Raw genomic sequence first — 25,477 nt, 5'->3', positions numbered from 1 at the left:
TATAACCCCTGGACCAGGAGAACCTGTCTAGGGCCTGAGCACCTGCCCTCTGCAACCCCTTTAGGCTTAGTCCTGGCATCCCTGACACCTCGTTTCTATCTGGGGGCTCCCTCTGCAGCCTTCAGCCTCGCTCTTTGCCTCCGCCTCCACTGCATTCTGATGGGCTAGTCTCCCCGCTCTCCTCCCTGAGCCTCTGTCCATGGCTCCTTTCTGAGCTCCATCATCTGCTCAGGATCCTGCTTAAGTGGAGAAGAAAGATGGGGCCAGACAGACCCAGGTGCAAATCCCAGATGCAGGTATTGGTCAAGAGCCTTTGCGTTGCAAGTTACAGAAAACCAGCTTCAAGTTGGTTTCAGAAAAATAATTTATTAGCTTGAGGAACAGGGAAGTCCAGGAATGGCCCTGGCTGCTGGCCTGGAAGGAGAGAGGGGCTTGAAGGAGGGTCCTGGGTCAGATTGTCCCCCCAGCGGCCTCTCTGGGTCCCGCTCAGCTTCCAGCAGGCTGCCTTTGTTGGGCCCACTGGCCCGGGAGCTCCACGCTTCCCTTGGCCTGCCAGGGCCTCCTGAAGACAGCGGCCAGGTTGGTGTGGCCTTTGCTCAGTCCATGGTCCCAAGGCCTGGGTTTGCCTGACTCATGACTACAGGGCCACCGTGGCAGGAGCCCAGAGGGTCCTAGACGCGAGGGCTGTTGGCCCAGTTGTCAGGTCCCCACAGCCCTGTGGGTGCCTGCTGGGGGCGAGGGTCCCCAAACACCCACTCCCGATGCTCTTCCCCCTGTATCACAGCAGCACGTACGACGTGCTTAGTAAACACACCAATTGTTAACAAGTTGTTGCTGCTATATCTTCATCCATCTCTTCTCTTGGTCTCCTCCTCTCTTCTATCAATGGCCTACCCACTGTAGATTCGTTTCTTCCTTTCCCCAGTAGATTCTGCTTCATTTTTTAATGCACTCATTCAAGGGGTCATTCACCAGTCATGGGTTCACTGACAGGTAGTCAGTGCAGGCTCTGTGCTGGGTGATGCGGGGACCCAGATGCTGTCCCTGATCTGAGGAGGTCACAGCTGGGGAGAAAGGTGCAATAGCAAGGGCTGTGGGGCACCAGCCTTCAGTGGGAGAGCAGAGGCCTTCCTGGAGGAGGGACGAGAGTTCCTGCTTCCCTGGCCAAGTTGTGTCTTGCTTGGAACCAGGAGCGGGGAGGGCAGACGGGGCGTGGGCAGGCTCTGTCAGGGGAACTGGCAGGAGGGGACAGCTCTGGATGGGAAGGCAGTCTTTCCCTTGGGTTGTGTACCTAGCTCCTGGGGATTAACAGCCCCTCTCTTGAAATCCCATTGTAATTACTCTGTTCTTGACTCACTGCCCAGCCCCACACCCAAGTTCAAGGAGAAGCCTGTCTCCCCAGGACCCAGCCCAGGCCTGACAAATAGAAGATGCCCACCCAGCAACAGTTAGTCAAAGGAACCGATTAACTAATTTATTTTAATCCCAGGAATTTGTCTAGTCGATTTGCAGGTGTCTGCTGTCTCCCAGGAGACCTGCCCGCCCCCCCCCCCCCTCCCCGTGAGTCTCTAGCTAATTTCAGTTTGCACTGAAGGAACCTGAGAAACATCTATGGGCTGGTATCGCCCCTCACAGCATGGCCGAGTCGGCACGTTCTCCCGAGACCTGCAGCGTGCGGGGGTGGGGGGGGGCGTCAGGGCCAGGTTACCGATGGGGAAGGAGACCGAGGCAGCGTTTATAAAACGGTCTCAGATCTTGTTCAAGCCACATCACAATGCTTTGGTTTTTGCCACAGCAAGGCAACCTCTGAGCTCGATCCTCACACCCCAGATAGCACACCACCAGCTCAGCGAGTGTGCATTCCTACGATTAAAGGCATGGCTGACAAAGGAAACCAGGTACCCAAGGCCCCTTTATGAAGTCCAGCTTAGAATAAAGAGAAAACAAGCCCAAACCAGCGCCACCAAAGCCCAGGGAGAAGCTTGAGGACATCTCTGCAGAGACAGCAGAAGGGCCGAGGCCCCAGGCAGCAAGATGGGGGTCCCTCTCCCAGGAAGCACAGGGGCCTGGGGTGAATGTCCCCAGGGCCTCCGCTAGCTGTGACCCTGGGCAAGTCACTCCCCCACAGTGGTACCCTCACCCAAAAGGTCGGACAACAGAACCTGCCTGGAATACAGGGAGGAAGACAGAATGAAGGGGTTTATCCCAGAGGCAGCCTAGGCTGCAGGGGAGGGGTGCCCCCAGGGGCTGCATAGGAGACTCCCCTCCCCCAGCTGAGCCCAGCACCAACCCTTCTGACCCCTGACCGACCAGAAGGTATAAGGGTCCCCTGGGAAAATACAATTTGCAAGGCAAGTGGAACAGCGGTCCCCACCTCAGCTCTGACTGCTTAGAACTGCACCCTGGCCCTTAACGAGGATTAGAAGATTCAGAATCATGTTGAGAATTGATTTCTGTCCCCTCTTCCTGTAACGCTGCTGGTTACAGGGCTTCACCTTTACAGGCCTAATCGACAGGCTCCAGCTACTTGTAGCCCTGCGAGGCCAGTGTGGCAGCTGGTCTGATGGCCCGGGAGGCTCCGCGGGGCAGGCGGGGAGGCTCCGCGGGGCAGGCGGCCAGGCCGCCTCACTGCAGGAGGTGGACGGCGGCCGCCCGGTGGATGAGCCTCGCAGTCAGCGGGGAGTTGGGCTTCAAGGCGTCTCGCTCCATCAGAAGGCTCCTGGGGAAACAGAGACAGGCTCTGCGTTGGAACCTCCTAGAATGTGGGGGGCGGATGGTCCTGCCACCCCAAGGCAGGACACAGGCGGCACGGGCTGGGGCCCGAGTGGCAGAGAGCAAGATGCTCCCCTTCCCCAGTGGTGGAGGGAGGGGACGGCATCACAGCAGAGGGGACTAGAGGGACAAAGGCCCAGAGGCAGGACACCAGGGGTGGGGACCAGAGGGAAGGTGGGCGGAGACGTGAGGATGAGAAGGCGTGGACTCCAGAGCCCCACGCGCTCGCACTGGCCCAGGACCTCCGGGGTTCCAAGAGCCTCCCGACACTGCTCCCAGCAACGCCCGCGTGCAGAAAATGTCAGGGTGAGCACAGCCCCGCGGGCTCGTCTGCCCCAGGAACTCGGGGCCCATCCTCCCGCCATACAGAATGCTGGGACCAGTGGGGAGAGCACGACTGTGGGGATCGGGGGGAGAGCCACGCCTGAGGATGTTCCAGGAAAGCGAGTGGCAGAAGAGGTGGTGTGGGAAAAACCTCTTTCAACAAAGAGAGAATCATTTAAGGCAAAGACCCCAAACAATTGACAACAGCGATTCTGTGCGCTGAGGGTGCGGTTAAGGGGCCGGGGCCTGGCACTTGGGGCAGGGACACCATGGCAGGGGGCTGAGCGTTTCCACCTTGGACGGGAGGGGAGCTGAGCTGTGTGTGGATGGCAGGAGGGCACCAGGAGGGGGCGTGCCTGTCACCCCGACAGCAGCAGGCTCCCCTCGCACTCCCAGGGGCAGACCCCCTACTGCGCCCCCCGCCCCCCAGCGTGGACTTCGTCACCCCGCCCGTGTGCTGGCCCCAGCTCCCCTGCTCAAGCCCACACCCTCCTCTCTGTCCAAAGGGCCCCACCCTCCCTGCCCAGCTGCCAGAGGTGCCACACCAGGCCTGGAGCTCCCCAAGCGGCTCCACCACTAGAGAAATGCGTGAGGTTTTGCACGTGGCCACGGAGGGGGACAGCGAGGGGCATGTGTCCAGGGCGCTCCAGGGTTTGACCATTTCCAGCGTGTCCATCCAGACTCAGGTGTGACACAGCGTCCACACCTGTTTCACCAGCACCTGCACTGCTCGCTTTGGAACGGTCGTCGGGGCAGCCGGGCCCTGCCCACCGTGGGCCGCCCGTGCCTGTGCTTGGACACTGGCGCTTTCCACCTGACCTCTAACCGCGAGCGCCCAGCAAGGGCCTCCTGGGCCCCACGGTGCAGCCTGGACTTGCAGCGGCAGCTTCGCTGGGCCTCACGACACCCCTCCTGCCCACCCGGCACCCCTTGGCTCCCCTCTTTCCCCTCGGCGTTCCAGGAGGGCCTAAGGGATGGGGGGGTCACATCTCCCCCCAGGAGCATAGGGGCTGGTGCAGGTCGAGGTGAATGGGGTGTGGGACAGCGAAGGCTGCCGGCGATGGCTGGCTTCACGGGTAGAGCTTTCTTCCTGGGGTGCCCCTACCCTGACACCCCCAATCCTCCAGCCACACTCCTCCTCCTAACCAGATCACCCCTGGCCTGGTTAAACTCGCTTGGTTTCAGGTCTCCCCGAGAGTGTCACCTCCACCAGGCACCCTCCCCCTCCTGACCCCCACCCACTCATCACAGCGTCTTGGGCAGTACGCCCGCCCTCGTGGCAGTTTTATACATATCTGTGGCATTGGCTGCCTCGTGTCAGTTCCCACAGGAGAGGTAAGCTCCGTGCAGCCTGGGCCTGGGTCTCCTGCCCGCCCCCCCCCCCCGCCCCTGGCACCCAGCACAGGTAGGAGAATGTGACATGCAGCCTGGGCCTGGGTCTCCTGTCCGCCACCGCCCCCCCCCCCCGCCCCTGGCACCCAGCACAGGTAGGAGAATGTGAGCTGAGACCCAAAGGGTCGGTAGGCGTCAGCAGGTGCAAGAGAAGAAAGGATGTCCCAGGCAGAGGGTGTGGCACGTGCAAAGGCCCAGGGGCCTGAAAGAGTAACTGCAGCTCACTGTGGCCAGAAATGAGGAGTGGGCTGGGAGGGCAGGAGGGGGGGCCTGGGGGTGGGGGTGGTCAGATCCTTTGGTCAAGTTGAAGACGCTCACAGGGGGAGAACCAGGCACCCCCGTAGCCTTGCATCTCTGCCTCAGAGGTGGGCACCACCTTGGGCCAAGGGAGGCGGGAGCCTCTGGGCACCTGGAAGCCTGTGGGGAGACCCCCGAGTGAGACGGGGCTGTGCTCGGGGTCGTTCCCAGCTGGGCTTCGGGACCAGAACGAGGAACTCACCGGGCCACGTTCTTGTGGATGCCGGACGAGCAGTTTAAAGCCGCGTGAATCAGTAACTGGTTGAAGACGTCTCTCTGAAAGGTCAAGTGGGCACGTGAGGCTCTGTGACGTGGGACGAGGTATAGGGACGCCTGCCCCCTCCCCACTGCAGGCTAGCCTGTTCTCAGGGACAAGCTTACTGGGGGATGTGAATGACAAGGACTCTCCCACACTGTGGGCGCCAACACCGCGGAGACAGAGGCTGTGGGGCACAGGGGCTCCCGGACTGGCCCTTGCACCGCAGCTGCTGGCTCACCTGGGCGTTGCTGCCTCCGATCTGGACAATCCGGTGGCGGATGGGCAGGAGCAGTTCCACCACGCCGTCGGGGTTCCCGCTCTGGGCCTCCACCAGGGCCTGGCACAAGGGCAGCCCCACGTCGCGGGCCAGGAGGTGCTGGTGGTTCTCCCCCGGGGACCTGCCAGCCAAGAGGGTGCCCCCAGCGTCCTGCAGGGCCTCGTGCTGCCCCCCCCACTCAGGCGCCTGAGGAGGAGGCTGTCTCCTCCTCAGCCCAGCATCCCTGGCTCCGTGCCTGACACAGTAGGTGCTTTGATCCAGGTGACCTGACAGAGGACAAGCCGCCAGGAAGGGGAGAGAACTGGGCTCTAAACTCAGTTCAACTGCGACGTGGCCTTGGGTGGATGCCCCACGCCTGGCCTCGGTTTGCTCATCTGTAAGGTGGGAGTAGCAGTGCCGCCCTCGCAGGGCAATGCAGGTGAAGGCTGGCACTGGAGTCGGCGCCGGCCCCTGGAGTGAACAGCTGTGGCAGGCTTTGTCTTCCCGTTGCCCTCAGGTGGCGGTCGATCTGGGTCGTGAGGGCCGGGGGCCTGAAGCTACGTCCCCAGCCAAAACCCCCAGTTCATGCAGTTCAGCCCTGGGAGGAGGGGCAGGGCAAGCGGCCGTGGGTGGCCACCCTCCCCCAGGCACCCGGGACAAACCACCAGGGTTCATGGGTCCCACAGCTCTAGCCCTACAGGCAGGAGATGAGGGCTGGCTGCCTCCTTGGTGGTCTGTGCTGTGCAGAGCCCGCTTCCCTGGACTCTCTCTGGCCCCCGCTGTGATTGGAACCGGCTCAGGAACTGTGCTGGGTGTGTGTCACCGCGTCACTGCCCCTCACTCTCCTACCAGCCTGTCCCAGCAGATGAGGAAACAGGCTCACATCAGAGAGCTGAGGCCCTGTAAGCGGCGGGTGTCTCTGGTTCCAGGGCCTCACGGCATCCCCTGTGCATGACGCTGCCATTGAGGCCTAGGGGATGGAGAGGCTGCTCTGTGTCCTGGGGGAGCCAACTATACCCTCGCAGGGCACACCCTGCGGGGACGCACGCCCGGGCGGGGGGTGGGGAGTGGACACCTGGGGGCACACACTTGCGGGGGATGCACACCTATGGGGACAAACACCCAGGAGGCGCACACCTGCGAGAAGCCCTCCACGGGCGTCTGTGTGGCTGTACCCACCAGTGGGGCCTCCAGCCCCCCAGTCGGGCAGGGGTGGCATGAGCAGCCCCCCAGGGCCCTCTCAGCAGGGCGGGGGTCCCCCCGGTGGCCCCGGGCCCTCCACGTACTCGCTGGCATCCCGCAGGGTGGTCAGCAGCTCCTGCGTGGTCCGGGAGTCCCCAGCGCCCAGGGATGCCATCAGCAAGTGCGCATCGTTGAAGAGGAGGATGTGGTCGCGGCTGTGCTTCTGGGTCACGGACAGGACATCTTGCCACCGCTCACCCACAGACACCCCTGGGGACACGGGAGGACACCCGCAGGCCTGGCATGAGCGCTGTGCGCACGGGCCTCTGGCACCCACGGGCGGCTCCAGGTGAGGAGGCCGGGTGACGCTGGCAGGCGGTGTCTGGCCTCGGGCTTAGGCTTTGGGGGCCGGTTTATATTAACTTTGTTTAATCGTAAAGGTGGCAGACGGGTAAGGTAGAAAGCAAAAAAAAAAAAAAAAAAAAAAAAAAGCTATGGAAGGGTATTAAATGAGGTCTCTGGACCCTTTGACAAACCCCAAACCACTTTAAAAATTCTTCCCGTGGTTCTCACTGGGCAGGCACCTGACACAGCACAGTACAGCGGAATTCATAAGAAGCATCCTTCGGCCTTTGGGTCCGGATCTCCAGCTCTGGACAGTCCCTCCTCTGCTCCACTCTCCACCACCGCCTCCCGCCTCCTGTCCCTCCCGCTCCTGCAACTTTTACCCGAGTTTTCCTACTGCTCCTAGCGGGCTCTTCCCGTGACCTTGTTGTTGCCCTTGACTTCCGTTTCTCCGCCTGTCAGTTGGACGCGGCTCTGAAGTCTCCACTCTGCATGCTGAGGGAGCACGTGACCTTCCTCTTCCCTCCACCGGCCCCGAGGCACCCACACCGTGCCTCCCAGCCTCCAGGCTGGGCCCCTCCTCCGGCGAATTCAGGGGGGCCCAGGCTGCGCCTCCACAGGCAAAGGGTCAACAGGACTCAACTGCCCCCAGGCCCCCCCCCCCCCCGCCACCGAGTTCCGATGGTTTTGGCCGGACAGAGACACAGGCCTCCACCAGCCTGGGTTCCGGTGTCCAGGCCTTATCACCTGGACAGCCGTGAGAGCCCCTCACTGTTCTCCCAGCTCCTCACGGATGCCCCGGCCTCCAGCCCAGCCTCCCCTGGCTCAGCCCCCCTGCTGGACAGAGCCTGGCCAGCCCTGCCCCGCGGGCTCCCCGCAGACCCGGATGAAAGCCACACTCTTCACCCTCCCTCCCCAGCTCTCAGCCTCCTCTGCTCCTCTGAGCGCACGGACCCCACACTCCGTCACTCATCCCCATAACAGGCCACTGGCTTCTGTGTCCTGGGGGCTTCAGATAGGCTGCTTCCCACCTGTAACATCCTGTCCCGCCGCCACCCGGCAAAACCCTACGTTCCCTTCCATGGCTCACGTTTCACCTCCTCTAGGAAGCCTTCCCAGAGTCCCCGGAAACAGCCAGTCCTGCCCGGGCCTTATCCCCACTGACCCAGGCCCTACAGTGGGTACAGGTTTGGCTCTGCTGAGCCTGGGGGAGAGGGGAGAGCTATCTGGTACCCCAGTGGTTGGCCATAAGCCTTCCGTAGCCCTCAGGGCTATGGGCAACCCCATCCAGGCTCCCTGAGGAGCACTGCATGACACTGTTGGGAAAACTCTCCCTCTGAAATCCCAGGGAGTTGAGAAACTGAGGTGGCACCCAAGGACAGGTGGCCAGGCGCCACCCGCGTCATGCAGGCCTGGCAGGTAGGCTGTGGGAATGGCAGGTACCAGCAGGACTCGGAGCCTGAGGCCCACACACCGAGGAGCGGAGGGAACTGGGAGAAAGGGCAGCAGTGGCCTGGCCCACCGGCCTCAGGCCAGCTGGAAGGCAGCCTCAGGGCTGGTACCCGAAGCCGCGCCATCCCGGGACCGGGAGCAGGCCCTGGAGAAACTCGCTAATGAGCTCCTGCCGGCCTGAGCCCAGGCCGTGGCACCGTCCCCTTGTCGGGTGGGAGGAGAAGAGCCAGAGGAGAAGGCCCAGACCCGGTACCTTCCATCTGCAGCCGGTAGAGCATGGAGCAGCTGTCCACCACGTCCAGCATTGCGCCGCTGCCCCGCAGGCTGGGGAGGATCTGGAAGACAAGAGCAGGCAGGGGATGAGGGGCTGCAGGGACGGCCAGAGCCCAGCCCTCTGGGCTGTGTGTAGGGCCTGGGCAGAGCCAGCCCTCAGCCAACAGGAGCCACTGCCAGTGTCCCCTCCAGCCCAGCTCTCAGGGCCACTCCCCTCTCCGAGGGCCTGGGCCGCTCCAGCTGCCCAAGGGACACTGGACAGACTTGAGAAAGAGCCCGCCGCACTGGCACCTGGGGGAGCACCTGTCGGGCCCTGGCACCTGTCACCTCCTGCCCCCAGCCCTGGTCTACGACGGCAGAGAATCATCTCGCCCGACCACGATTCCACATTCGGCTGGTCTACGTCTCTCGGCACACAGCTCGTCACCCTTCACTCTTTACTACGAAATCCCGACAACTCGAGAGGATGACTTATGGGAAACTTTACTGAGTGTTTTTCTCTGGGGTTTAGATCCTCAAATTACAAGCATTTTTGTGACCCCAGGCTCTGCTATTAAGCCCATGGTGGGGTCCCCAGCAGTTGCAAGTTAGGCTTTTTTTTTCCCTCTTAAACCTACCTAGGGGGTGGAGGGAGGGGGAATAGGGAGTTAGTGTTTAGTAGGCCAGGAGTTTCTGTTTGGAAAGATGAAAAAGTTCCAGAAATGGATGGTGGTGGGGCTGCACCACCACGTGAATATACTTAATGCTACAGAACCATACACTCAAAACTGGTTAAAATGGTAAAATACGGTATGTATATTTTACTACAGAAAAAAAAAATTCCTGGGGGGCTTCTCTGGTGGCTCAGTGGTTAAGAATCCACCTGCCAATGCACGGGACATGAGTTCGATCCCTGGTCCAGGAAGATCCCGCATGCCGCGGAGCAACTAAGCCCGTGCGCCACGACTACTGAGCCTGCGCTCTAGAGCCTGCGAACCACAACTACTGAGCCCACGTGGTGCAACTACTGAAGCCCATGGGCCTAGAGCCCGTGCTCCCAACAAGAGAAGCCACCGCAATGAGAAGCCCGCGCACCGCAATGAAGAGTAGCCCCCGCTCGCTGCAACTAGAGAAAGCCTGCACACAACAACAAAGACCTTTCTTTTAAAAAGAAAGGTCCTCTTTTAAAAAAGAACATACAAATACATTTTAAAATAAAATAAAATAAAATGACTGGAGGGAAGCCTGAGATTTCAGAGATGACCAAATGAGATGTGCGATCTACCAACGCCCACGGGCAAAGAGTCAAATCCCATTCTGGGTTTTGACACCGCTCTGCGAGAGAATCGATGCCGGGAGGTCTTACACAATAGCTGTGCTCTCGCTCCAGCTGTGGGTCTGGCTGGGGTAACACTGATTGGCTCAAAGATCTGTTAGAGACTGAAGGGTAAATCGCTGCAGTAAACCGAATCGGGTGCAAGCGTGGACTTACGTGGTCATCATAAATGGTCAATGCGGCCTCGTATTCGCCCTGGAAAAATGAAGTTCCGGGATTAACACGTGGAGGAGGTGAAATGTGATGCTGAGACATGAATTGCAAATGACCTCGACAGAGCCCCCGCCCCACAGCCGTGGTGGGTCTCAGGATGGGAGGAGAGAAACCCACCTCTGCCCCAGCCCTTCGCTCCCCTGCGCAGAAGACACAGCAGCAGCTCCTGCTGCTAAGGGAGCCCTTTCTGCGAAAGCATTATTCTTCCCATGAAGCGCTTGTCAAGCGGCTGCCAGCTTTTTCATGTGTTTCTTCTAGGATTGTTTTTCCCTTTATTTTCCTTACTGCCCAGTTGGGTTCACTGCTTTCTTGGAGACACTGTATCACTGCATTCTGCCTGTCATTACAGGGTCCTCACCTTCCAAGCATTTCTCTTTGGACATTTAGGGAGCTTCTAGATTTTCTCTACGATAAACTGTAAGCCAAACCCTTATAAATGGGACCCAGTGGTGGAATCACTGGGGTCAAGGGTGTCCCCACACCCTCACTGCCACTGGGGCAAAGCATTCGGAGGGTCCCATGGTTCGTTCAGCTACATCCGTGAGGTGGGAGCCTAGCAGTCCACTACGGCGGCAGGCGCTCGGGCTACCCTGTCTCCACAAATGGCACACGATACACATGATTTCCAAGTCCAGACAGTGCAGAATACCTAAAGTAGTTTAAGCCTGAAAAGCTATTTGAAAACATGAGTGCTCTGCTGCATCAGGACACCTTTGAAATGTGCAATCACACCGTACTGCTCCACAGGATACAAAGTACAGCAAAAGGTAGAAAAATATTTCTTTCCTTGGACATCTTTATAGGATGAGACAGCCGGTCATCTTACCTTTTCAATCAGATATAAAGCCCAGTGCCAATAATTGTGACAAGCGAGCATATCAGAGTCCTGGGGAAAGAACGAGAGAATGAGGGAAAAATCTGACAGCCTGTTGGGGGGGAGGCGGGAAGCAGCTGCTGTTCTGTGCCAACGCAGAGCGCCACAGCTCTGAACGCAGGAAACGCTTCCCGGGCACCCGCCCTGGCCGGCCTGTGCCGGCGAGTCCACGCCCCATCTTCTCCTTTGGCTCCGAGCCTCGGCGAGTGGCGTGCCTGAATTTTCCAAGGATGCTGAGGCTGCGGCAGGCTGGCATCTTAGCCCCAGAGCGAGAAGGCAGGAGAACCAAAGCCTCACCTTCCTTGGGTGTGGAGTGGAGAAAATGAATAAGTCTATCCGAACGGCTGCAGAGGCCCACTGCGTCCAAACAGTGCAATGCATCCAGTAAAACCCTACGGATCAGTGAGCCCAGGGCCAAACTCCCTGCAGGTCCTGTCAGAGCCCACAGAATAAGGGGAATGGGGTGACATCTAGACGGCTGCAGCTGGTACGCTTTTGGCCCTACCATGAACACTAGCCTACGGGGCTGCGGCTGACAGTTCCTTCTCTGCCTGGATACCACCTCCCATCTCCTGGAAAGGAACTGACGATGCCTCCTCCACGGCCCACGTCTACCTGGCACCTGTATTTGAGGGTGCCAACCCACCCAACTCCCCTCTCCCTTACAGGCCACTGTAGGCCTTGGCGCCTTTGCTTAAGCTGATCCTACATCTCCCTGTCCTCTGCTTAGCAAACACCTACTCACCCTGCAATACTCAGCTCATACGTTGCCTCCTCCAGGAAGCCTTCCCTGACTGTTTCTCCCTCAAGCTGAGTTGGGTGGGATGCCTCCTCTGGGTTTCCACATCCTCAAGAATGCCCCTGGCATGGTGCAGTCATGCGCTGCTAGGGAACTGCTCGCTCCACTTGACGGGCCTTTTGAGGACAGAGAGGTCTGGGTGGGACTCTCAGTGGGGTCCCCAGGGAGGGGCACAGCCAAATGCCTGGGGCAGGTGCTGGAGGAGGAGGAAAGGGAGCCCCAGGCCACATCGTCCACCCCAGGGCTGTGCAGCCAGGCCAGAGGCTGGCAGGAGCCACTGCAGGGACATGTGCAGGCATCAGGGGACGAGCGCCTGCTGGAGATGGCCCCAGCCACCTCAGGCTGCCTGTTACAGTGGGACTAACACAGATGGGGACTACTTCGGGGCAAGGGCTTCACAGTTGTTGCGGCAGCAGGTTTTCAGGTAAGGAAACCGAGGCTCAGAGGGACCACGGTCTCGTCCTAGGGTGGAGCCAGGCCTCAAGCACCCAGGCCCAGGAAAATCGCAGTCTGGGGGCAGGAAGTAAGTGGAATACAAATGACCTGGCCCTGGCCACGCCTCCGCCGCCTCCCCCTCAGAGGACAGGGCAACTCTGCGCTCCCTCCATCCAGACTCAGCACCTGCAGGGGGAGCCCGAGGACAAGGGCCCGACCCACACTGTACCCCCACCCCCACCCAGGGCCTAGCTCGTGCCCAGCGTTCGGGGATCCTTAAAAAGATCTGGGGGCTTCCCTGGTGGCGCAGCGGTTGAGAATCCGCCTGCCGACGCAAGGGACACGGTTTCCATCCCTGGTCCAGGAAGATCCCACATGCCGCGGAGCAACTAAGCCCGTGCGCCACAACTACTGAGCCTGAGCTCTGGAGCCCGCGAGCCACAACTACTGAAGCCCGCACACCTGGAGCCTGTGCTCTGCAACAAGCCACCGCAATGAGAAGCCCGGGCACCGCAACGAAGAGTGGCCCCTGCTTGCTGCAACTAAGGAAAGCCCACACGCAGCAACAAAGACCCAACGCAGCCGAAGAAGAAAAAAAGATCTGAGTGTGAATCTAATGAGATTATAGTTCTCAAAGGTTCTCTTACACCAGTTCGCCGGCTCTCCTTAATACCCCTCTCGGAGAAGCCAGGAATCTGCCTTCTTGTAAATTACTTCTCGCTGGCCTGACCTAGGCCAGGGAGCTGCTGGGAGGAACTGAGGTGACCATGCCAGTCCCCTGTTCCCTGCCTGGTTCCTGGTCTCTCCGTGGTTTGCTGAATCACTGAGCACCTGCTGCCCGGTGCCAGGCCCTGGCAGAGACGCACTGTCTTGGCCGGCGGTGCCCTGGGAAGCCCACCATAGCACAGAGAAGGGCAGAGCAGCAGACCGCACCTGGACAGGTAGCCAGGCTGTAGGCCGGAGACACACTTAAGGACCACAGGCGCATGCAGAGGGAGGGCCACAGCAGCTGGGCGCAGGCGGGCGCCGGGGGTGGGAGCAGGGAGGCCCCTGGGTGTTAAGGCCCCAGGAGAGGGTCTGGAAGGGCTTGAGGGGTCTGGATGGCATCCACGCTGCTGCCTCACCAGGGCCCTGAGCCCCGCACACCAGCCCCACCGGCAGTGGCTGGGCCGTCGTCCCTCCCATCAAGCCCTGGCTGCACCGCGTGCTCCCTGAGGACGCTCTGTGGTTCTGGGGTCTGTGTCCAGTCTGCTGGCCGGTGAGCTCACGGTTTTTACCCCTGCTGGGCTCTCGTTTCCCCTTTCTCATCCATTCCTTCTACAACCTCAAGCCACAACCAGTTCTAGAAACACCTTCAAAACATCAGCGGATGTCGGGAAGCCGTGGGGTTCCCAGGGGATTCGGTGGCTTGACAGAAACGCCTCCAAGTGGAAGATGAGTTCTCCCCAGAACTAAGCCACACCTTGTATCTCCATCCGTTAATCCCTGGCTTAACTTGGGGGAACAAATAGAATTTTCCAGGCAGGTGGGCGGACACGAATCGTACCTTCCAGTGGGTTTCTGAGCGCTGCATGAACTCCAATCCATCCTGGACCTCTGCTTTCATCTCATGAATATGGGCGATGGTGTGCACCGACCACGCGTCCGTCGGGTTAATAGACAAAGCCTATGTGGCGGGGGTGTGGGGGTTGGGCGGGGGACAAGTCGAGATAACATGGGTGAGTCAGGCTGCCCGGTGACGAGGCGTCCCCAAGCCGTGCCGGGGCACGAGGGGCCTGGGCAAGCAAGGGGCCTGGGCTCTGCCTCAAAATAACGACCCCAAGGACCGGCCCGTTGACCAAACACCAGATGCTGCCGGAGAGGGTATCACTGCCCATTTTGCAGATGAGGAGACTAAGGTTCAGAGAGGCTAAGTGACTTGCCCGGGCCCACACAGTTGGGTGGCACTGGGGTCTCTCCAAAGCAGGGGCTCATCCAACCCCCTGGCCCCCAGCCGCCTGCATACAGCTGAGTCGCTGCCCAGTTTCCCCTGCGGTGGGAAGTAAGGCCGCCTTCCTCTCGCAACTGCCGTGGAGGCCAGTGGACACCGAGTGTGTGCGCTCCAGGGGCTCTCGGCTGGCCCTCCAACTAGCACACATGCAAGGACCACACACATGCAAGGACCACATGTGTGGCTTTCCGGGCTCGTTCTGGTATCACTGCTAGGAACAACAAGAGCCGCTCCGATGACCCTCGGACTTGACGGTGACGACACGGCAGGCGGGACACGAGGTCCGACTCCCATCTCACGGCGGGTAGTTTAGCTCATGGCTACGGAGCGCCTACTGATCCTGGCACAGAGCAGTAAGCCGGGGCTCACCACGGGCCTGTGGACCATCCACACGAGCCCAGGTCCTCCACACCTGATCACGGGGTCCCCCCAGCCCTGCCACCTCAGGCGCCCATGCCTTTCACAGAAGCAGAATTGGGAAAGCCCAGCACCTTCACCCCTGGCCTGGCACCTGCTGCGGGGTCTATGCTGGCAGGTGGTCCCCAGCAAGCCCCACCTCCCTGCTGCAGCCCTGACTTGCATGGGCCCAACCGGTCCACGTGGGGACACAGAGAAAGGCCACATCTGTAGGGAACGACGGGCAGCCCGCGGCAGAACCCTGCAGGAGCAGGACCCTTCAGGAGACCCCAGGGGCGCAGCTGAGCAGGCTGAAGGGACCTGCTAAGCGTGCTGCGGAAGGCAGAGGCTCAGGGCAGCAGGGCCGCTCTCATCCCCCTGCTGGGATTAAGCTCCCCCCTCGCTGAGGGGTTCCTGACCGGCTCCCTCCCAAGGTTCCCTGGGACAGAGTCTACAAGGCCAGAGCGATCCGGCCCTGCCTGCCCCCAGACTTTGCTCCCAGCACCCGGCCCGCCCACCTCCGCCCTAAGTCTCAGTCTATCAAGTGCTCCGTGACCCTGAACTCGCTGTGGCTCTCCTTCCCCGACAGCTGCCCTTCGCTCTTCCTGCCCTGGGCGTTCAGCCTGCAGACAAGGCCCACGCATCACCACCGTGAGGCGTCTCCAGACTCCAGTGGAGCCTGTGCAGCCCACCCTCGCTCTCCTAGAGGCCTGGCCTTGCCCAGTAACTGTCTGTGGTGGGCTGGTGCTGGGGTCAGAGTGTGGGCGCCTGAAGGAGAAGGGGCGTGAAGGGAGCAGAGCGGGGCACCCCACGCCACCGCTTCCTGCTCCTGGCGGGTGTGAACCTGCACCTTTTGGTCACCCTCTGACTTCTTGAACCATCCTGCCAGCCCTCAGGTGCCCACATAGACGGCACCCAGAGGGAGGGCCCAGCTGCCAAGGTCTCCAGGGGAACCTTCCTACAGCTGGCCCCCTGGATGGTGGTGCCTGGTCACCCAGATTGCCGTGAAGCCCCCGTGCCCCTCGACGGCCTGACTCAGGGCTAAAGCACAGACCCCATCATCCTACTGTCAAATCTGGGCTCTATTCTATAAGTAGAGTGGTTGTCAGAGACCCCACAGGCCCTGTGGGCCCCCGGAGGGTGCCGGCTGTCTCCCAGGGAGGGGTGCTGGGAGCCAACTAGGGCAAAGACTCGGGGGGAGAGCCCTGGCTGGGTGCTGGGGAGCAGGTCTGTCCAGGCAGCAAGAAGGACTGTGCTCAGGTGGCCTGGGTGACCATGGCTCTGCCTTCTGTGAGCTGTGTGGCCACGGCCTTGGCCTCTCCGGGCCTGGTCGCCCTCCTCTGGGCAATGAAGAGTTCAGTGCCCCGCTGCAGAGGATCGAGCCGACCGGAGCGGCGCGTACACTGAGTGCCGGCCCTGAGCCAGGCACGGGAGTGGTTGTCACCCCCTTGTGCGTGGCGGCCCCTCCCTGGGACTCAGTTTCCACTCCCGCGACAGGAGGAGCTGGAGAGGGACTCTGAGAGCCAGAGATGCTGAGGCTCCCGGGCCTGCGAGCGAGGGACGTCCACCCTGCCAGCCAGCCCATCTCCACCAGCACGGAAGGAGCGGCCCGGGCCGGCAGGAAGCGCTTAGCATCCCACCCTGTTCTGCACCCTTGGCCGCTGCCCCCTCCGGATGGGGGCGGTGCTCAAGAGAAGGGCTGGCCAGCAGGACCCCAACGCCAGGTCAGGGCCCACTGGAAGCAGTCTGATGAAATAAAATTTGTATCTTAAGGCAGGACAAGAAAAGTTAAACATAAAGTTCTCTCTCTGGGCTTGTTTGGGCCTCCTCCCTCCCTCCCTGATGTGCATGTCCGTGTGTTACACATCCATCAGTGCTCCTCAGAGATGGGAGCACCTGCCGGACTGTAAACGTCAATTCCTCCCTTTTTTCTGGTGCCAGCAATGTAAGTTCTTAAAAGAACGCGTTCTTCCCCCGCTCTGTAGGGGGTCATGGTGACTCGCCGCTGGCTCTGTCCGTGCTTACCCGGACTATGTCTCCTTGGTGACCTCTACATAAAACATCAGGATGTCATTTTGATGTACGATCCTTTGTCTCCAAAAGGTAGATGACTATGACTGTACCTTTGAGTTCTAACAGGCTGAACAGTTCTCAGAACTTTCTGAGAGTCTGCTTCCCGGGTTACAATCCTCAGTTTCGCTCGAATAAAATTCCCCATTTTTTTTTCTTAACTTGACAGTTCATTGAATTTTCGGCGACACGCCTCACTCATCACTCATCTGTCAGCTCCTGGAGGCTTGGTGAAGTCAGTGACACTTAGACACGTGAGGTTTCAGGTGGGAGAAGTGACGCTGATACTCGCTTCCCCACTTACAAAGTCTGGGTCCAGCAGCGCAAACTGTGGGCCCTGGAGATACGGAGCTGGGGGCGTGCAGAGCTGCCACTCCGTGTGACCCTAAGCAAGAGGGGTGGACGGAACCTCCCTGGGTCTCATTTGCCTTCATGGCCTGGGTGGGGAGTTTCCTGAGCAAGGCGGCTTTGCAAACCCAGGGTGGGGAAAAGGGGAGGGAGCTGCCCTCTCTGTTAACATGAGCCCTCCTGGTAGGAAGCGAAGTCCTGAGTGGGTGGGGTGCAGCGTGCCTGGCGTGCTCTCCTCCACCTGACCCCACTCCACAAGGGCTCAGGCATCTCAGGAAGGGCCCACTTACCTCTTTGGCGAGCTTTTCCGCCCGATCGTAGAAGTTGGTTTCCATCAGGCCGAAAGAATAGATGCCTTTCACGTAGCTGAAAACAGAAGAAAATTATTTTTAAAAAAAGTGCACTTGGGCATCCCTGGTGGCGCAGTGGTTGACAGTCTGCCTGCTAATGCAGGGGACGCGGGTTCGGGCCCTGGTCTGGAAGGATCCCCCGTGCCGCGGAGCGGCTGGGCCCGTGAGCCATGGCTGCTGAGCCTGCGCGTCCGGAGCCTGTGCTCCGCAACGGGAGAGGCCACATCAGTGAGAGGCCCGCGCACCGCGATGAGGAGTGGTCCCCGCTGGCCACGGCTGGAGAGGGCCCTCGCGCGGAGACGGGGACCCATCGCAGCCATAAATAAATAAATAAATAAATAAAAAGCCAAGCATTTGAAGCCCTTTAAAAAAAAAAAAAAAAAAAGTGCACTAGAACCGTTCAACCCTCAACATGACCCATGTCGGTCAAACTGTGTCTCCCCCAAAATGGTACGTTTAAACACATGCCCTCACTTGGAATTAGAGTCTCTGCAGACCATCATCAAGCTCACGTTAAGATGAGGTCATCCTGGATTAGGGTGGGCCCTACATCCAATGACTGATGTCCTCATAAGAGAAAGGAGAAGGAGGAAGGTTTGGACACAGACACACATGGACACACACACAAAGGACAGTCACGTGGAGACGAAGGCAGAGACTGCAGTGATTTCAGACTTGCCAGTCCCCAGTCACAGGAGCCAATTCCTTAAAACAAATACCTTCCCCCGCCACCCCACCCCACCCCCCTCCATATATATATGTAAATAGTATAGATATAGATACAGATATACACACCCTATTGGTTCTGTTCTCTGGAGAACCCTGACTAATACAGCTCTCCAATCTATTAGTCCACTTGACCTTCACAACGATCCTATGACTAAAATGCAACGGAGGTGATCATGTGTGGTGGTCCCTAGGGCTGTTCATGGTTATTCCAGGCCTCCCTCTCCTCCCAGCCCAAAGTAGAGTTGCACTTCCTGGCCCCCTGTGAGTGGGTGACTGGATTTGACCAGTGGCTCGGGAGCTGCAGGGCACACCCTTCACTCTGAGCACTAATGCCATTGTGAGTCCCCCAGGAGAGCTCTTTCCCTCTTAGCAGCTGGTGTATCCCGAGAGCAGTTACTTCATCAGCTGGGATCCTGGAGGGCGACAGTGGCAGGAGTGCGGAGCCTCAGCGCTCCTATGATGGACAGTGAGAAACTAACCTTTGTTGTAATAAGCTTCGGAGAAAAAGATCTAGAGGATGTTTGTTACTGTGGCAAAAATTATCTTGTGCTGACTGATACATAATAGTACTACCTCATTCCCAGGACGGGATAAAGATCAAATGAAGACGTGAAGCCTTTTCACTTTTTTTTTTTTGGCCGATCTTCGCGGCTTGCAGGATCTTAGTTCCCCGACCAGGGGTTGAACCCGCACCCTCTGCGATGGAAGTGTGACGTTCCAACCACTGGGTCATCAGGGAAGTCCCAACTTTTCACTGTAAAGAACTAGGAAATAACAACAGTAGTCTCACTAGTTTTAGGGCAGGGCCAGGAGAGTTGCCACGTTTTCAGGGCAGAGGAGAGAGGCTAAGAAACAGAAACGATGTGATTTCCTGCTAGCACCTACCTGCTAAGGGGGATGTCGGGTGTCCAGAAGGGATAAATTCGAGCCACAGAATCTCTCATCTGTTCCTGGTAGCCCAGGTAAAAATAGGTATCGTGGGAAAATTTCAGGGCCAACATGTCTGTCGGGTAGTCCTGGAGAATCTGTTCCCACAGCTCACAGGCTTTTGGAAGGTTCCTGGAAGCCAAGAGAAGTTTCTCAGCAACACTGAACACAGTTCACACACGAGGAGTGGAAAAGGCTTAATTTCCTGCAGTGCCACAGCCTGCACTGAACTGATTAAAAGATACGTGTAAGTCTCTACGTTAGGTTGTGGCTCAGAAAATTGAAAAGCTTCAGTGGGAAGTTTTACTCTCTAATTCAAGAAAAGAAAAAAAAAAAAAAACTAGTTTAAGAAGTTACCAAAGACAATTTCACCTGAGACTGTGAACCAGATTCAGGAAGGCTGAGAGGTGGAATTCCACCCCTCTGCTGACATCCGCACCCACTTGCCAGGAACACCAGGACAGAACTCTCTCTGTCACTGCTTCAGAACGCCTGTAGCATCAGCTCAGGTCACCCAGCTCTGCGGGCATCTCTCCTGCCCAAGCAGACACAGGGGCTGTCCTGGGGGCAGGCACCAGGGTCAGGACTCCCACACACAGAGGGACGGACAGCCGCGGGAACGACAGATGCTCAGAGGTGTGTGAGTGCCAGGGGCATAAGGGCGACGGTTTTCTTCTTTCTCCTATCTCTTATCTATTTCTGTACTGTGGTCCTACTATTTTTGTAATGAAAATAATAACCAATTTATTTAACGAAACACAATAAGTTGCTTTGCATTCTAACCTGGGAGTCCTAACCAACCACGTCCTCATTCAGCAGTCAGCTGAGGACAGAGCAGTAGGCAGGATGCGATTCTCAATAAGGCGGGCACGGGAGTCAGGGTGAGAATCCCCCGAGGCCCCCTCTGCACGGCGCAGTGGCAGCCCGTGGCATCGCCCAGTGTGGCCTCGGAGAGCCAGCCCCTGGGCCAGGGAGGCCCCTCACCCCTTGGCAAAGGTCTCTACTGCAGACACGTGCAGCCGTTCCCGCCGCGTCAGGGTCTGAGTTTTGGAAATCTCCACCATCGTCTTCACAGCCAGGTCCAGCTCCTTGTCCAGCCTCACGGAGCTTCCGGTGCCAATCAGAATGAGGCCATTAGCGATGGCGTGGCCCAGGGCTGGCGAAAGGTGGGGAAATAGCTGGTGATTCAGACGGTCCCACCCAGCCCAGCCCAGCCCCGCATGTGAAATAAAAACCCAACGTCCCAAGAGGGGCAAGCCAGGTGGCCGGTCGGGTGTGTCCCCACCGACAGCCCGGAACTCAGCTCCTCACCAGGCACGTGGAGGGCATTCTGGGGAGTGCCAACGTGTGGAGCCCCTGCGGCCCCCTCACCAGGTGAACTGGTTAGGGGCTGCCTACGGGCTCCTCTGGAGCCCCACCTGCTTCCCTCGCAGCTGCTACCGTCACTACCAGCAGCACAGGGCCTCCCAAGGGCCACCCGGTAGATGCTGTCGGGGGGCTGGTCCCCAGAGGAGAGAAACCATGATCCTGTCTTGGCTGTTCTCATTCGCTGAGAGCTCGGGGGCCGAGGAAGATGGGGGTGGGCCTTGTGGCCCTTGTAGCAGCCTTGCTGCAGGTGTGCTGGCCCCCAGGTCTTACCTGGGCTTCCCAGCCCCAACCTTGACAGAGGAAGGGTATCAGCTGGCGTTTGGAACTCAGTCTTTGGCCCAGGCTTGGGATCTAGGACCCAACCACAGTGCCAGGACCACCCATGTGGCCCCTGCTTCTGACCTGGGGCCAGGGTCTGCTCGGAGAACCTGAGCCCACGCCTGCACACTGGCTCCCGTGACAGCTCCCTTCATCCCCTATTCTGCGCCCCTTGCCCTCACTGGGACCTGGCCACAGTGGGGGTCCCTGCTGCCCTCCCGTCCTCAGCCCTTCTGCCCAGCCCAGAACCTCACCCACACTGGGCCACCCTCCTGGGGTTCCAGAAGGCACTGGGCTGACCCCGCCCGCATGCCTGCCACGCACACGGCTTGCCTGTGATGGCAGCCTGTCACCAGGTCGGCCCTCCCCGTCACAGCTGCTGTGGGGTTGGCCTCGCTAGTGCCCAGAGAGGCTGCAGTGGCCAGTTCTTGTGTTCCGAGGGGTCCAGGCTTTGGACTGAGACAGGCTTGTCTGATCCCAGCGCCCCAACTACCAGCTGGGTGGCTTTGGGTATATTTCTTACTCTCTACTCTCTCTGAATCTCAGTTTCCTCATATGAGAACTGGGATCAGTGTCTTAAGGAGAACGTTTGAAAGACACCTTCTATAGAACCTGGCATCTTTATGGGAGCAGCTGTTATTCCAAGCACAGTGGTGGCTATCACCTTCCCTCCCTCCCAACCTGGTCACTGCAACCAGCCCTGCCCTCCCCAACCCAGCTGAGTCCTGCAGTCAGGGAAACAGTGAGGGGCTGGACTTGTGAAACGGGGCTCCTCAACCCAGGGAAAGCATCACTCACCGAAGGTCGGATCTGCTGCTTTGAGCTTTGACAGGCAGCCCTCAATGCCACCAAGACTCTGGTCATTGGTCCATTTTACGTACTGAAATTTAAAAGATTCAACAAAGCTGTCCCCAAGGAGTTTTTAGTTCATGTAAAAGAAGGCTTGTTTCTAAACCTTGATTTTTTTTTTTTCTTTCTAGAATACTGGTATTTTCTGGACCTTGGCTCAAAGAAAACGTAACTGGGTTGATTTCTTATGAAGAGGCTGAATACACGGAACTCAAGGCACATTTTCTAAGGCTGGTGAGGCCACCAGTTCCAAAAAAGAAACATCTAAAGGAAGGCTCTTCCTGACAGGTGACCTGCCCACAGTGTCGGCCTCGTCAGCCCCAAGAGGGGCCTTGACACTGGGTATCAAAATAGGAAACTTGCTACTTCCTATTCATTCCTTTAAAAAAGAATCACAGTAAACATTCATTACAGAAAGGAAGAGGCATGAAAGCCAAAAGATCAAAAATATACTTAATCTCATCTCATTATCATTTTTGACAATTTGGTGTATTTGTTTCTAGTGTTTTTTTAATGCCTAATTTTTTAAGATAAATTTATTTATTTTTGGCTGCGTTGGGTCTTCATTGCTGCGTGTGGGATTCTCAACCACTGCGCCACCAGGGAAGCCCCTAATTTTTTTAAAAAATATTTATTTATTTATTGTCTGTGTCGGGTCTTGGTTGTGGCATGCGGGATATTTCGTTGTGGCAGGCGGGCTTCTCTCTTGTTGTGGCGCGTGGGCTTTGTTGCCCTGTGGCATGTGGGATCTTAGTTCCCCGCCCAGGGATTGAACCAGCATCTCCTGCATTGCAAGACAGATTCTTAATCACTGGACCACCAGGGAAGTCCCAGCAAACACATTTTAAATGAAAAATACCTGACCCAGGTCTTAATTTTTAAAAATCCTAAAACCATAATAAAGCATTAGATTTTAGAATGTGCCCTGTCAGTTGTCCAACTTACATCTACACAGAATTAGCACATGTATTTTAACAAGACACAAGGGAGCTGGCACAGAGACGCAGACGCACAGCAGGGGCGGGGGGGAGAGGTGGGGTTGCTGCCGCTGCACTGGGGAACTTTCCCTGCAACAAACTGTGCTCTGCAGAGGCCAGAAGTTGCGGGAAGGGGACAAACAGACAAAGAGCTCAAATGCACACAGTGGAGGCCCTTGGCAAGCTGACGGCATTTCCCCAGTAGTTTCTTGTATGGCCCTTATGTTTCTAGAGGCTTCCTTGGCCCTTATGCTGCATGGACAGAATCAGTAGGTAGCGATTTCACCGCCCTTGAAAAAGCCCAGCTCTAGTTTTCCATCAGTGTGTCTAGACCTAGGTGCGTCCTGCCGCTCTAACTCACTGCAAAGGTCAGCTCAGCTCTCTGGACCTCAGTTTCCCCACCTGTCAAGCAAAGTATTTGAACCTTACCTCTGAGACTCCCCTAGTTCTAAGACTATAGGCTCCTTCACTGGTGTTAGAAATGACTGGTAATACGGTGGAAGGCCGTAGAGCAGCCACAGGTGGGAGCAGTATATTCACAGATTAGCCCCAGGAGTGGGGCCCCATGCCTTAAACGGAGGAGCCCCATACCAAACCCTCAGCACCCTCACAGGCCAACGCCTGCCACTGGGGGGACCTCTCAGCCAGGCCCTGGGCAGGCAGAACTGTTCCCACGCCCTGGGGGTACAGGTACGTGGATTCTGTTGCAGTCGATTTCTCAAGTCTGCGTGCGGTTTAAGAAGCATCCATCACTTTCTGAGACATTGACTGTGGGGCTTTGGAGCGGCCTGAGCCATCGGTCCTGTGCAAGGATGCTTCAAAGCATTATGAAGAACGTTCAGGTCCCCGGGAGGCCCTAATATACTCAAGTTTACCAGGAGATTCGGGCAGGAATGGGGTTAACGGGCTGCATTGCTTATAAAGTCAGGATAAAGATGTAAAGTTTTGAAAGCTTCGAGTCCCGTGCCTGCTCACGTCATCCCTGACCAGCTTTACTTGGAGAGCACATCAGCTGACAGGCAGTTTGGCTGTAAACTCAAGCAAGCTGTGTTAGCTGGGAGCTACGGCATCACTGTGCCCGCGTGGAAGTACCATTTCCTTGTGGCACGAATAAAGGCAGCTGTAAGATGCACCCCAAAAAATGTTTTTAATGAAAATAAAAACCATTCACCAATTTAAGAAACCTCCCCCTGGACCGTTACAGAAGGGGCCACCACTCCTCTCCACGGGCATACCTGGGTCAGGGTGGCATCAAACAGCCTGCAGGCCTCGTTGCTTGGGGTTGAGAGAGGGAGCCCGGCATCCTTCCAAGCCTACACACAGCAAGAAGGGGTCTTATTCCATGTAGCCCTCCAAGCAGACACACGCAATCCCCAACCCCCAAGCACCGAAGATGCTAATGTCTGTCATCCTGCAGGTACGGGCTTCCCATAAGACCCGTCCTTGTGGGGCAGGCACAGACTCCCAGACTTCTCAGACGGTGCAGTGTGGAGAGAGCTGAGGCCTGGGTGGGAGAGATCCTGACACAAATCCCAGGGCCCTCTAAGTAGCTGAGTGCCCTCAGGCAACGTCCTCCCTCTGACCCCTGTCTGGCCCCTCTGTGAAATGGGGCACTGGAGGATACATGGGGTGACTGTAAAGTGTCTGCCAGGGAGCAGACGCTCAGTAAGGGGGAGTCCCTGATCAGGCGGCAGGGAGGTCTGCCAGGACAGAAGAAGGGCTAGAGCTGGAGGGCAAAACCAGGAGGGTGGGCCTGCCACCTGGCTGGCAAGGTGCCAACCACCAAGACAATTCCTCTCATCTCCCCACTTTACCAGATAGTTCAGACCTTCAGGAAACATCCCCAACTAACTGAACTGTTCAGTGTAATCGCTGTCTCGGTGTCTTGCCAGGGGCGCACAGACAGGCGACTCCCCGGTATGGAGAAATGACCTTTAGTCCCGCCAGCCCAGCGGGCGGCTCCTCGGAGTGGCTGTGCGTAGGTCCCCTCGCTCCTCTGAACGCCCCTTCCTCAAGTGCAGAATGGGTCCAGGCTCCCTGCCCCCGCGGGTCCCGTGGGAGACCCTCACTAACGCCCAGCGTCCCCGCTGTGTCGCGCCCGGGTTAAGCTTTTTACGAGGACCTGGGGTCTCCGCGGGGCGGGGCCCCGCGCCGCAGATTTTCCGGAGGCGGGGGTCACAGTAGGTTCCTCTGGTCCCTTCCGTGCGCCCAGAAGGCGTGCCCGTCTCTCGGGGTCCGTGTCCCCGCCGGACCCCTGGCAGGGCTGATCCCGCCACTCCCGGGGTCGTGGGGCCGCGGGGAACCCGGGCGGGGACGGCCTCCGCGTACCTGGCAGTCGCGCAGGGGCGCGGTCGCGGCCATGGTGCTGGGTCGGTGTCAGGGTCGCGGGCTGCGCGCGCCGCCGCGGGCTTCCGGGTTGGGGGCGGGGAGTCGAGTCCCGGGGGCGAGGCGGGGCGGCCCCCGCTCTCCGCTCGCTCACTGGTCCGCTTCGGACACACCCACCTCTCCGGGCCGGGTCCCCCGGCGGACCCCTCCGGCTCTCTTCTCCGGGGCTGCGGGAACCCGAGTCGGCTTGAGGCGAGCAGCTTTGGTGTGCGCCCCCGCCTCCCCCATCAGACTGGGAGCCTGGGGCGGAAGGGCCAGAGGGCGGGCCGGGAGATTCCTCCCTTTGGGGACCCTCTGGGAGGCGACTGCAGAGTCCCCTGGGAGGCAGAGGAGCCCTGGGACAGCGGTCGCTTTCAAGCTCTAAGTGTCCCACTCGAAAGCCACGCGCGCGCGTGCAGACATCCACAGAGGTCATTTTGACCTGTGGTCGGGCCTTGCCCTGCACCCTCTCCAGGGCAGAGATTGGAGTGGCGGGTAGGGAGAGTGTCTTTTTGTGTTTTTTTTAACATCTTTATTGGGGTATAATTGCTTTACAATGGTGTGTTAGTTTCTGCTTTATAACAAAGTGAATCAGTTATACAT

The 25,477-nt window shown here is 58.5% G+C and overlaps 1 protein-coding gene across 1 annotated transcript; it reads right to left on the bottom strand.

Moving 5' to 3' along the window:
- Positions 1–353: 353 nt before the first annotated feature.
- On the bottom strand, positions 354–25,115 carry TTC38 (tetratricopeptide repeat domain 38). Its single transcript, XM_060025825.1, has 14 exons — positions 24,839–25,115; positions 23,746–23,823; positions 21,483–21,564; positions 19,983–20,154; positions 18,957–19,130; positions 17,283–17,358; positions 13,735–13,854; positions 10,907–10,966; positions 10,024–10,062; positions 8,533–8,614; positions 6,587–6,752; positions 5,283–5,442; positions 4,988–5,061; positions 354–2,719 (listed from the first exon to the last, which is right to left on the bottom strand). The coding sequence occupies exons 1-14, from the start codon at positions 24,869–24,871 to the stop codon at positions 2,626–2,628; spliced, it is 1,410 nt and encodes a 469-aa protein (XP_059881808.1). The 5' UTR covers positions 24,872–25,115; the 3' UTR covers positions 354–2,625.
- Positions 25,116–25,477: the final 362 nt, after the last annotated feature.

The sequence above is a fragment of the Delphinus delphis genome, chromosome 11 (assembly GCF_949987515.2).
Source record: "Delphinus delphis chromosome 11, mDelDel1.2, whole genome shotgun sequence".
Classification (NCBI taxonomy): Eukaryota; Metazoa; Chordata; class Mammalia; order Artiodactyla; family Delphinidae; genus Delphinus; species Delphinus delphis.
Note: the sequence above shows the minus strand (reverse complement) of the source record. Positions and strands in the feature narration are given on the sequence as shown.